We start from the raw sequence: 12,616 nt of genomic DNA on the forward strand, positions 1-12,616 counted from the left end.
CTCTCGAATGAAGGCAAAAACTTGTAGGGATTTAAACGGTGAGATTTCTCTACAACTCTTACCTGGTGCTTAGTAAACTCTTGGTTCCATTTCTCTTTTGTCCAAGATGCATTTACTTCTAGGTTTGAGTATTCCCCAACCTTGAGATCTGAATGAGTTCTGACAGCTGACACTTGTTGAGCAACCTGGTTTGCTGATTACAAACACAATACTCCATGTAAATATGACAAATCTTACCTAGTTGACTCTCTGGACTACTAATGAGTAAGACAGCTAAGGAAATCCTTATTACTATATATTATACCTAACCCCCAATTTCTTAGATAGCCAATTTCAAATCCTATTTCCAAGGTTATTCACCAGAATGCATTTACTAAACTGAAGAACCTACAGTCATTTACTTCAGAGAACTCTATACCACCTTTCTTCTTTACAGTTGATTTTCCCCAACTGAAGAATATAACTTCTAGGCTAGAATGTTAACTACTCCAGATCCATCCCTCCTGTTTTCTGCAGTGAAATCAGATCATTTCACCATGAAATAAGACAGTTTCATATATATTTCAAGTACATGAGAACATGTATATACCACACACTGCAACAATCTAAAACAAACTAGAGAGCAATGGCAGGATTATGTTAGTGCCCTGGCTGTTTAGGTTCACATTTTATACTTTTTAATATATAATCCCAAACACATAAAAACTAGTACTGTAAACTCTTAGTGAATATCTAACTTTTAAAAAGCATCTAACTTCCCTTCTGTAACTGGCATAGCAAAAATCATATATCGTAAAATTACTGATCTCATAATCTTTTTGACATAACTTTGCAAAGTTAAAACATCAAAAACAAAAAAAACTGTCACAATCTAGATTAGATTATATTTGGAAAAGTCAATCAAGCAAAAAATGCAGAATCAGAATTAAATGCAATTCCATTTAAGGAAAAAGCTGAAGTTTAACACCTGTGAAATAAAATGGCTGACTCTTAAAAAAGGCATACTAGTAAGAAATAAGACAAAATGATATTCCTTCTACCAGCATTTCAACAAATACATTATTTCTCAAACTCTCTATGCTTTCAATAATCTAACTTAATAAAGAGAGAAAACGTGCTTAACCATAAAATTTAATCCAATTTCCTCCAATTTCATAAAATAATTTTTTTATTACCAGAGTTGACCAAGAACACCGTCCTTTTTCCATTTCTGTTGAAGTCTCCCCTGATCTGATAGGACAGCTCTTTAGTGAGTAGTACTGCAATAAACGTCTTCCCTGAGCCAGTGTTTAAACAGACTATGGTATTATGATCCAGAGCTGCTTCAAGCAGTTCAACCTAGAAATACAGTGGAAAAAAGATTACACACTTCTTATCGAAGTACAAAGTTCGGGAAATAGGATTTTGTTTCAATTCAGGAAATTTTACTGATTTCTAAAATGTCTCTGTGATAAATTTGCCAAAAAAAAAAAAAAAAAACAGACTTTCTTTATCTTCACATAAAAATAATCATCACAGGTGTTGAAATGCCTGTTATTTTATAGTTGTGTTTGTAATTATGCGTGGAATGACATTTACAATTTATTTACGAATTATTTTTGCAGGGGAAAGGAAACTTCTCAAAAATAATATGAATGACTGAGCCTAGAAGTAATCATGGTCCTGCCAGTTCATGGTTGTTCAAATCAATTTCAATTCCTACCCAGCTCATGAGGACAGACACACCCAAGTGGATATTAAGGAGGAGTGAGGTTTTTCAGAGGGGAGAAAACAAGAAGGAACTTCACAAATAAAACTATCAAATCAATTACCCGGCAGATGTTAGAAAAGAAAAGGACTATTAAGAACAAAAGTATTTGGAATGAGAAAATTAATCAGAAGAGGAGAGCTTGAAAAGGTAAAATGGGTTTTATATAAGTCGTGTCAACTGTATGCTAATTTATTCCATTTTAGTGAAAATGCTCCCGTATTAGTGTTCTCATTAGTACCTGATATTTTCTTGGCGTATAAATGTTATCATGAATTGCTTCTTGTTGCCATGGCAGTCCAAAGAAAGGACCCATTGGTGAGGAGGCAGGGGTCATGAGCTGCAGGCCTGCCATGCTGAGGGGCTGCAAAGCAGGGCTTTTCATTCATCCAGTGCTTCTTTCATTGCATTTTGCTCTAGCACAGCTTACTACAAAAGGGAAAAAGAATACCATTACACCACCATGCAGGGTTAAGAACAAAAGAAAGCACAGAAACAAGAGAAACATCGGAATATCATTCCTATGGACCCTTTCAAACTTTTCCTATAATTGTTTTAGCTTTTCCTTGATCTAAGAGGATCGTTTTAAAAAGTCAAGTGTTCTACACTCTCCAACCCAGCAATTCTACACCTAGAAACTTATCTGAAAGAATGAGGTGACTATAAATATGTACTGCTGCATTACTCAAAAGCAAGAAAGACCTTTCAAAAATATTAATAAAAACATGAGCCACAAAAATTATAGTATAGTTATGTAAGGAATAGTTTGAACCATGAAGAATACCCGTATCTATATTTAGTGATATAAAACTATGCTTTTTCTCACATATCTTTAAAAGAAAATATGACTATGATGCCTTTTTAAATATATATATACGAAATATGTAGATATATACATAAATATATTTCAAACATCCTTTGTCAATTCTATGATGCCATCAGTGATAAACTTATGAGATAATGTATGGAAGGTGCTTAGCACCGTGCCTGAATATAAGAAAAGATTCAAATGCCTGCCAACATTTTGTGGTTTTATCAACAGACCATAAACACATGAGGACTTTTTCTCAATTGACAACCAATCACAAATGCATGGCTGACCAACTATTTAAATATGTATCTTTAAAATTACACACATCCTAGATAAATTAAGACAGTGTACCATTCTGTGAGTTTTTCATGATATGTAAGCACTCTTCTGTGTCTCATGTATACTTTCCCAAAGATTAATCTGATTCTGTAAAAGGACAGACCAAACTTGAGTCTTTTTAAAACTCCTAACCTGCAGATAAAGGGTTCAGGTCTCAAATCTCAACATGAAAGCCGAATTTCTGACTGCCAGCAGAATTTACTTGCCCCCAAAAGAAATTTTCACCCTTGTGTTCACTGTTATCACTCTATGAAACTGGAAAGAAAGAAGCCCAGCGTTTGTTCCTTGACAAGAACCTCTGAATCTCCTGACTCGGGAAATGTACAACTGTGATACAGCACAGTAACTTAAGTGATCTCACCTAATCCAACAAGAAGTCTCAAGTGGTCTCTTTCAGACACAGGCATGATACCAAGTCCTGATTTCAGAGATTAGCCCCATTGACAACAACTCCATATCCAGCTAACAGCAGTGCAGCCCCAGGTAAGTAGTAGGGGGCATGGGCTGCAGGAGCGCAGGACTTCAACAGGGCAGGTGCCACTGGACCAGACACTACAGCCATTCTCATCATCATTCTCAGCGAAGGATTCCAGAGTCCACTCTGACAATTACCAACTCCGTTCCTCACAAGACACATGTGCTCTTTCTCTACCCAACCAAAGCTCAAACAGCCATCTTTTTATCCCACACTTGGCATTCACTTTGCTCAATTCCTCAGGCCCACTGATTGCACACCCTCAGGTTCATCACTCAAGCTTTTTATTCTATATGGATGCCCAGAACCTAAAGTGAAATCCATTTTACCTACCCTCCTGAGACCCAGGCAGGCCTCCTGGGGCCCAGGCAGATCATTCTGGAGGCACATGGCTGAAACTGCAGGCACTTCTTACCTGCCTACCGTCCTTGGGATTGCTCCTCTACATCTTCATTATTATAGGCTGCCTGCTGTCCAGAATTCTTTTTATGCCAAAACCTGACCTGCTCACTTTTCCTCCAAGCCACATGCTAATCCAAGACCAACCCAAAACAGGGCCAAAGGTATCAGGAAGTAAGCCTAAATCCTGGTAGCCGAAGAGAATAAAACAGGAAGAAGGCAGCAATGTAAGTCCCCAAATACCATTTCCTCTACCTTTAAACACCATGTACAGCCAGGAACCTGCAGCATCCCTCCTCCTGCCACTGTCACTGGGGTCACCACTTCTTCTCATAGAGATAACAGTGAGAATAATATTAATTAATTACGCCAGAGTGATAGTCTTTAAAAATGAGAAAAATGCTCTATTTTTTAAAAAGGATTCTATAATCTTCAAAAATGTACAAAATACAAAGAAAAACTATAGGAATGTTCCAGATTAAAGAAGACTACAAAGATACCCAACAGCTAAATGCAGTGAGTGATCTCAGGCTGGGTCTTGTACTGCAGGACAACACCATAAAGGGCATCATAGAGCCCCTGATAAAACTGTTCAAAGTCACTGAAGCCAATAACTACACTGTGGCTGTTTTAAAGAGGATCCTTATTCCTAAGAAACATACCCCAAAGTATCTAGGGGTAAAGTGCCATGAGACGTATACAACTTATTCTCAAATAAAAAGAAACTACAGACACAGAGAATGTGTGCAACCAGTAAAGCAAATGGGGCAAAGTACATATCCTTTGTCCTATTCATGTAACTTTGCCGTACGTTTGAAATTATTTCCAAATAAAGACTTTTTAATAAAAGCAAATGAATAAAAATGACTGATTAGTCTGGGATTCCCTTGCATACAGGAGCTGTAGGTCTCACACACTTGGATAACCCAAAGTACCAAACCACACCCAGAACATGGCAAGCAAGCCGTGCAAGTGTATAGAATGAAAACAGTGTCCATGTGAATGACATAAAAACCTTCCAAAAGGGGTGCTTGGGTGGCTCAGTTGGTTAAGCATCTGCCTTTGGCTCAGGTCATGTTCCCAGGGTCCTGGGATCCAGCCCCACATCAGGCTCTCTGCTCAACGGGGAGTCTGCTTCTCCCTCTCTCAAATAAATATACAAAATCTTTAAAAAACAAAAAACCTTCCAACAGCTTCTGTCTGCCTTTCAAATTTTATGTCCTCACACACATATGCGCAGAAACACACACGTACACACCTTATTCTTCTACCAGCATGCGTGCTCCCTACAAGCAAGACGCAGGTCATTTTCTGCAGCTCTTCAATTTCCTGCTACAATGTACCATACATACATTTACATAAATATCTGATAAATTCAAGGAGAGAGTCATGAAAGTTGCACAATATACAGAACAGAATCGTCACAGTTCAAAAGATAATTCATGTTTGGGAAATCCGGACCCTCTCCATTTCTACTCCCCGTAAGAGTGGTGGAGGAGAGGACCTGCAAGGGAATGAGGACAGCAACTTGAACCCTCTCAATGAACTTCTCCATAAGGTCCTAATAGCCAAGGTAATCTTCACTCATTTCATACCCAGTGGCTGGCCCCAGAAACATACTTTCTATTTAGAGAACACAAATCTAAGATGAAAAAAATTCAAAAGGTAATCCAATAATGTGAAAACTGAAAAATCTACAATTTTGCCAACTTTTACTTTCTTTGACATGTTTAAATATAATTTTTTTTCTTAACGTGGTCTTAATGAAAAGCTCTGAATCCCTGCTGGCCAGTGGAAGTCCTGTAGTCTCACAGAACTATCGTTTGGCTGCTTTCACAGAGCCGACAGACAATTCCTTAGGACTGTTTTTCAATCACAGATTTTAAATTTCTTGCCAGACAATTTATATTCATGAAATCGGCGAGGTTGTTTCATAACTTCCATATATTAGTCACTCAGAAATAATTGAGTAAAACACACAAACTCTCTTCCTCTTTCTATGTATGATAAATCACAGATTTACCGTTTTAATGTTTGAGATCTCTGTGTTGCTGTTGTCTGAACTGCATTGTGACATTGTGATAGCAGTTTATTGGAAAATCACAGCATGCCCAAGCTTCTGCTCTAAAAATAAATGCAAAAATAGCCAAGTGTAAGATTCCCGTACTTAAACTGAATATAAACACATCTACAAGAAAGCCCTATTGATATGAAGAGTTAAATAAAAGCCCATTATTTGTATTAAATTTTAAACAAAAGACATTTGGATTATTTTAGTGTACGAAGGCTTACTCTCTAAAACAAAGAACAAGAGAACGAGATTCAACAATAGCATGCCTAATTCCCAGAGATCTGGGGGAAAGAAAAAGTTCAGAGGCAAGTCCAAGAAAAGATTTCAAAATGAATACAAGAAAACCCAAAGACAGGGGCTAGGATAATGGGGGAGGGAGAGAGAAGAAGACAAGTATGTGTTATATCCTGAATGACACACACAAAAGGAATAACGATCACCAGACGAGGCGCTTGGCTGAGAAATCCAAATCACCTCAATACATGTATGTAATTGGTGAATAATTTCAATTTCTCCAAATGGAATTAAAAGCACCACAGTTAAATCCACACCATAAACTCTTTTACACAATTCATTCATGAATAAAAGAATGCAGAACACAATTCAACAATATTGTTTTAAAGAAATATAAATTTAGTGTGGTTCAACCTCAGAGATTATAAATCAAAAACGAGGAAACCATGAAATACTGAGATGGAAAGCTTCATTTAATCACCCAGCATTGATTTTGTTAGATCTGACCCCAAATCTTGCTTGTGCTCATTTCGCTTGACCACAGTACCTCCACTACCACCAGCTCGGGGAAGGCAACGGTTATACACATCTCTGTCTGGGCTAGTCGGTTCAAAGACATGCAAGCACAGGTAACACTTAGTCATTTCAGAGACAAATTCGGTTTGCTAGAAGGTTAACAAAGCAGAATGGGGAAACCTTAGCACTATTTTAGTATGTACATATTTACCTCAAAATGCTGATTCTAAGTTCTTTCAGTTTCCAAGTCTGTATTAATTCATACCCTAGGTAACCTAAAAGCAATCAGAGAGAATATTTTAGAACATAAAACTCATTTTTAAAAACCAACTTTAAGAAAATTCCTACTTGACAAAATTTTTACATTTGACTTATCAGAATAAGATTCCTGATAACTTATTTTTCTAACGAAAGTCAGGAAGACAGCACATGCCTGAAAGCGCTGCCTTTAAAATTAGTATTTATTATGTTCTGATACAACTGAAAATGTTTGAAAGTTGTTACTACAATCCAATTAGCTATAAGGGAGAATTCTTGAAAGTAAATTACATTTTTCCCTATTAAAATCTAGCTTTAAAACTACTCGAACACTATGTTAAGTCCTAAGTCAGGACGGTGCTTCACGTAAACAGATCTTCTCTCTCCTAGTGTCCAGTCTGTGTTTCCAAAGCCTCATGCTTTGACGCTTAATTCCATTCTATACTGCTACCTCATCAGATGCAAACTCAAGACATCAACAGGGCCTGATGTGTCATGCCCTACACCAGTCGAATTCACATTCACATCTTTTTTAGAAACACCATAACCAAAATAGTAACACTGATAATCCTTTAAACTTCAATGCAATTCCACTAGTACAAAATTACTGGTGAGTTATCCAAATTATTTCCCTAGACTATTCTGCACAGAGATGCGGGAGAGAGTTAACATCCAAGTACAATGACAATTTATGTTCATAAATACAGAATTAATAGGTCAAATCTTCTTTTTAATTGATGATCATAACTTAGATTGCAAAAATGCAAATTCCTGTTTGATAAGCCCTCTCAGGATAACTGAAAAAGATGTGCCACATCCCAGACACTCAGTCAAGTTTTAGTACAAATCAACAAACTTCACCCACATTAGCACCAAAATCCAGTATCCCCCTGTAGCCCTTTAGACAAAGCCCTATAACAACAGACAACTTACCCCTGCTCATCCGAAGTCTAAAAGCATCTAGAACTTCAGGGTACACATTTCCAAAACTAGTAACAAAACATTCAATTCAGTCATTTAATCATAATGTGTCACAGATGCTGATACTACAAACTTTGTAAGCATCACTGCCCAGATTTCCTTCCTACTCTCATGAAGCCCAGGCATGACTACCATAAAGTCTCAAGGTAAACAAAAGACACAACACACAGGCACACATAATAGTAACACTGTGACATTAAAAAAGTATCAAAAGTACTTCTGGGGGGGGGGGGGGTGTGGTCCTGGGGTCAAGGACCCAGGGCATGGTCCTGGGGTCCTGGGATCAAGTCCCACATCGGGCTCCCTGCATGGAAGCTGCTTCTCCCTCTGCCTGTGTCTCTGCCTCTCTCTCTCTCTCTCTGTGTCTCTCATGAATAAATAAATAAAATCTTTATATATATAAAAAAAAGTACGCTAACAGATAAAAGTAAGCTAACAGATAAAACTAAGAAATGTTTGAAAAGCCTTCAGTTCATAGTAACAAATATGCTACGGAGACCAGGGCATTATTTTAACCAACCAAGGTTAAAATCACTAGGGGAGTCTTTGGCTATAGATGCAAACAGGTTTATACATTGTCATAAAGGCAAATCAAAAATTAGAGGCTTGGGGATCCCTGGGTGGCTCAGTGGTTTAGCGCCTGCCTTCAGCCCAGGGCGTGATCCTGAAGTCTTGGGATTGAGTCCCACATAGGGCTCCCTGCATGGAGCCTGCTTCTCCCTCTGCCGGTGTCTCTGCCTCTCTCTTTCTCTGTCTCTCGTGAATAAAGAAATAAATAAAATCTTTAAAAAAAAAATTAGAGGCTTAATTCTCCTAGTTGATAATAAAGGGAAAAGCCTCCTTCCTCCTCTCCTTTGTTCACGATTTCTTTCTTAATCCTTTCCAAATGTAAGTGAATCTTTTTAAAAGCTTAATAGCCTCTAGCCCGTCTCACATCTCAAGAATGTCTCCCTAAGGACCTGAAAGCCATCTCTGAAACATAATCATCAAGAAAGACAATGCCCAATTACTCAGTTTCCTAGAAGAGATGGGCCTAGTCAGTCACTTGATTCCAAACCACAAAACCTACCTCATAAAGGGGTGAGGAAATAAGCAATTCTACCTTGAAAACGTGGATGTCAAGTGTCTAACCACTTAGCTGTACAAAAAAAGTATTTCTTTCTGTTTTTGGAATCTCTTCAGTGGACAGCCTGTGACTAACATCACACTCTGGTTTAATGCTCACCCAGTAATAAAACTGTTTTCCTCCCTCCACCTTTGTGGATAGGTTTCTGGGTGGGGAGGAAATTCTGTTTTTAATTTCCTCAAGACTGGCCTTTAAAAATAAAAAAAGACAGGGGCACCTGGGTTGCTCAGTGGTTAAGTGCCTGCCCTCAGCTCAGGGATGGAGATGGGCTCAGGTTGTGATCCCAGGGTCCTGGGATCAAGCTCCACATCAGGCTCCCCACAGGGAGCCTGCTTCTCCCTCTGCCTGTGTCCCTGCCTCTCTCTGTGTCTCTCACGAATAAAGAAATATAATCTTAAGAAAAAAAAAGACATAAAATATATTCTCAAATAATATTCATGCCAAATAACAAATTTCCATTTCTTGGAATTTGAATACTAGAGAAATCTTAAAATATGCTGCCCATCTATATTAGGGAGATGAGCTTTTAAGATGAAGATGGAGCTAAGTGTGCAAATACTTAACTGTATTAAAAAGGAATCTGCACACAGAAAGGATCCAAGTTGTTTAAAAACTACTCCCACCAATCTTCCTTTTTCTAAATTAAAGTTGGAGCAGGAGGAGTCTCAGCTGTTTTACTCTCAGGAGCCAAGGTGATGCCGTCACCCCTTAATACTTTCTCATATACAGTCACTCCTCAGAGAGGCCTTCTGTGTAGGAGGGGCCCAGAGGAAGGCCACTGGGGATCTGGAAAGCAAACCTTTTTTTTTTAAGTATCCTTCATTTAAAAATCATTTGAAAGTCAGCAAGGGGTCCTGTGTCAAAAAGATCACGGCTTATCAGGCTACCTCTGAGATGGTTTCCGTGCTTGTAAAATAACCTCTGGCTATTTTGAGAATTCAGTAAGATCATGTATGTATGTTAGTTAAGCTCAGTAGGAAAAAAGTCCTCGCAACACAAAAAATGCCCAATACATGATAGTATTTACAAAACCACACTCTTATCTCTATCTAGAACCTTTGTTTTCAAGCAATTCCTAAGACTTCAAGAAACTTCTTAAAGAATATCTAAAATGCACTATTGATCCTAAGATTCAGCATGGAAAATGCATTACCATTTAAAGTACACAAGATATTATACAGTATTTTTAACCAGATAAACCTGAAAACCACCAACCACAAACTACCTAATCATCATGAATTTACTGTAGAATGAAAATCAAGGTTAAATCACAAAACACAGTATACAATGTGAAATAAAATCAAATAGCTTTGTGTCCACTAGTTCTCTTTAAAAGCAAAAACTGAAAAATACTATGCTTCTGTTCGGCTCCACAGACATCACTGAAAACATTACTTCACTTAACTGTTGCCAGGCAATGAGATGGTATACCATGGGCAAGAAATCATTAGATAAAGTTTGAGAAGATAAAAATACAGCAAATAGCCAAAATATCCATGGTATATAAAATAAGTATTTCAAGGATTTCTCAACTACCATTTGGTGAATACAGGTTATGAAAAGACTAAGGTTAAACAAAAGATTGAGAGACCAAAGAGAAAAGAAAAGGTATAATAGTTTCAAGAATTTAAATACTGGTATCTTCAGATAATGAAATACACAGCACGAGAGAACTGTTCCCACTTTTCATTGTTATGTAGGGGCCAACGACAGGCTGCGTAGAGATGGGCCACTTTGGCGGAGAGATTATTCTGAACTGAAGGCAACTGAGACCCTGTGGGCTCAAAAGATACTTTTGCCTCTCCATTAAGTACATAAAAGAATCTAAAGCAAGGGTCTTTCCCAGAATCAGGGTTATTAGCGAGATCAATTTTATTTAAGTGACCCATCTGTTTGGCAGGGCAAACATCTAATTACCAAACATCTGCTCTTCTCCCTACGCCCCAGGAAGAGCTCTCCTTTCCTCTGAAGTCCCGGCCCCTTCCCTTCCTGTTGGTTCTGGACCACCTACGCACCTCTCCCTCTGCCTTCCTGTCTGTGGAACTTCCATGTCTGTGCAGATTCCCCGTATGTACACTGTCATATTTGATTTTCTCCTGTTAATCTCTTTCACTCAGCATGAGTCTTAGCCCAGCTTGAAGGACCTTAAAGAACACAGGAATTCCTGCTCCCTGACAGACCTGTCGTTATTAATTTAAAATCCTTGCATATTATCTATCCTAAAATATTTTGGTTTTGTTGGTTTGTTTTTAACCTAAAAGAGAATCATTTCTCTAGATTTATTTAAGTAATCTCTACACCCAACGTGGGACTCAAACTCATGACCCCGATATCAAAAAAACTTCATACAGAAATGCTCCTTCCATCTTTACCATTTATAAATAGCAGAAAGTGCTCCATGTCTAACACTGAATGAGGAGATGGTGTGGTAAACGGGGTTCATTTTACCGGATACAATGCAACTGAACCATTAAAAATGATGAGTTTATAATGAACAAAAAAAAATACTTAGGGTACAACATACAATGCAAAAAAAGCAGAGCATTTTTATTTAGAGGACGATCATGACTAAGTCAAGATAAAAACTGAACAAAAGAAGAAAGGAGGAATGGAGAGAGAGAAAATTCACCCCAAAAATGAGGATGGGATTGGACTATTAACATGAGCAATTAATTCCTTCTTTCCTTAAAACTTTTCCGCATTCTAAAATTTCCCACAATTTGAACAATTTGTGACTTTAAAACTGGAAAACAAACTTTCACATTGAAAATGATTTGTAGGAAGACAATAGAGAAAAACGATTCTGGGGGTGCCTGGCTGCCTCAGTTCATAGAGCATGTGACTCTTAATCCCAGGTTTTAGGTTAAAAACAAACCAACAAAAAACAGAAAACAAAAACAAAATTTTAAAACTTCTCCGGTAAGTCTTTAAATGTGGCTAAAACTTACCCCAGTTTCTATGACTTAAACCAAATTCACTAGCCTTCTTTTCTTACACTACTCTATTAACCAAATAAATTTCCGGGCTTCTGTAAATCTGTAACAAATATATTATGCTTATATTTCAACATCATTATGCCTAAAATTAGATTTATCCAAAATTGAAATTGAATACAGGTCAAGCAGCATTTTAACAAGTATCATCCATCAAAATCTCCATACAAGAAATATCTCTAGGCTGCCAGCCACAATGGTCCACGTACTTGGAATACTTCTTAAAAGACAATATTCCAACGCACCAAAATGGCACCCAGAACCGTCCTACCAAGTTATCTATAATGACATTTACCCTTCAGTTTTGTTCCAAGAGAGATAAATACTTAATACACCACTAACTTTCAAGATGAGTTTTAAGGTTAATGTTTGATTCCAAGTTTCTGTATTTTACTCAATAAAAATACTGTTCAACAAATGCTAAAATCTACTCAATTCTTGACCATCTTTTATTTTTTTAAAGATTTTTTATTTATTTATTTATTCATAGAGACACAGAGAGAGAGAGAGAGGCAGAGACACAGGCAGAGGGAGAAGCAGGCTCCACGCAACAAGCCCGATGTGGGACTCGATCCCGGGTCTCCAGGATCACACCCCGGCTGCAGGTGGCGCTAAACCGCTGTGCCACCAGGGCTGCCCTTGATCATCTTTTATATACCACGGTCT

The 12,616-nt window shown here is 37.8% G+C and overlaps 1 protein-coding gene across 1 annotated transcript in view; it reads right to left on the reverse strand.

Moving 5' to 3' along the window:
- DICER1 (dicer 1, ribonuclease III) overlaps positions 1-12,616 on the reverse strand; it is a 72,593-nt gene that overhangs the window by 43,548 nt on the left and 16,429 nt on the right. The window contains 6 exon segments of the mRNA XM_072762236.1: positions 63-193; positions 1,176-1,338; positions 1,989-2,108; positions 2,110-2,176; positions 5,795-5,895; positions 6,804-6,867. Of these exon segments, the coding sequence (XP_072618337.1) occupies positions 63-193; positions 1,176-1,338; positions 1,989-2,108; positions 2,110-2,136 (441 nt within the window). The 5' untranslated portion in view covers positions 2,137-2,176; positions 5,795-5,895; positions 6,804-6,867.

This window comes from Vulpes vulpes, chromosome 6, assembly GCF_048418805.1.
Source record: "Vulpes vulpes isolate BD-2025 chromosome 6, VulVul3, whole genome shotgun sequence".
NCBI classification, from domain to species: Eukaryota; Metazoa; Chordata; class Mammalia; order Carnivora; family Canidae; genus Vulpes; species Vulpes vulpes.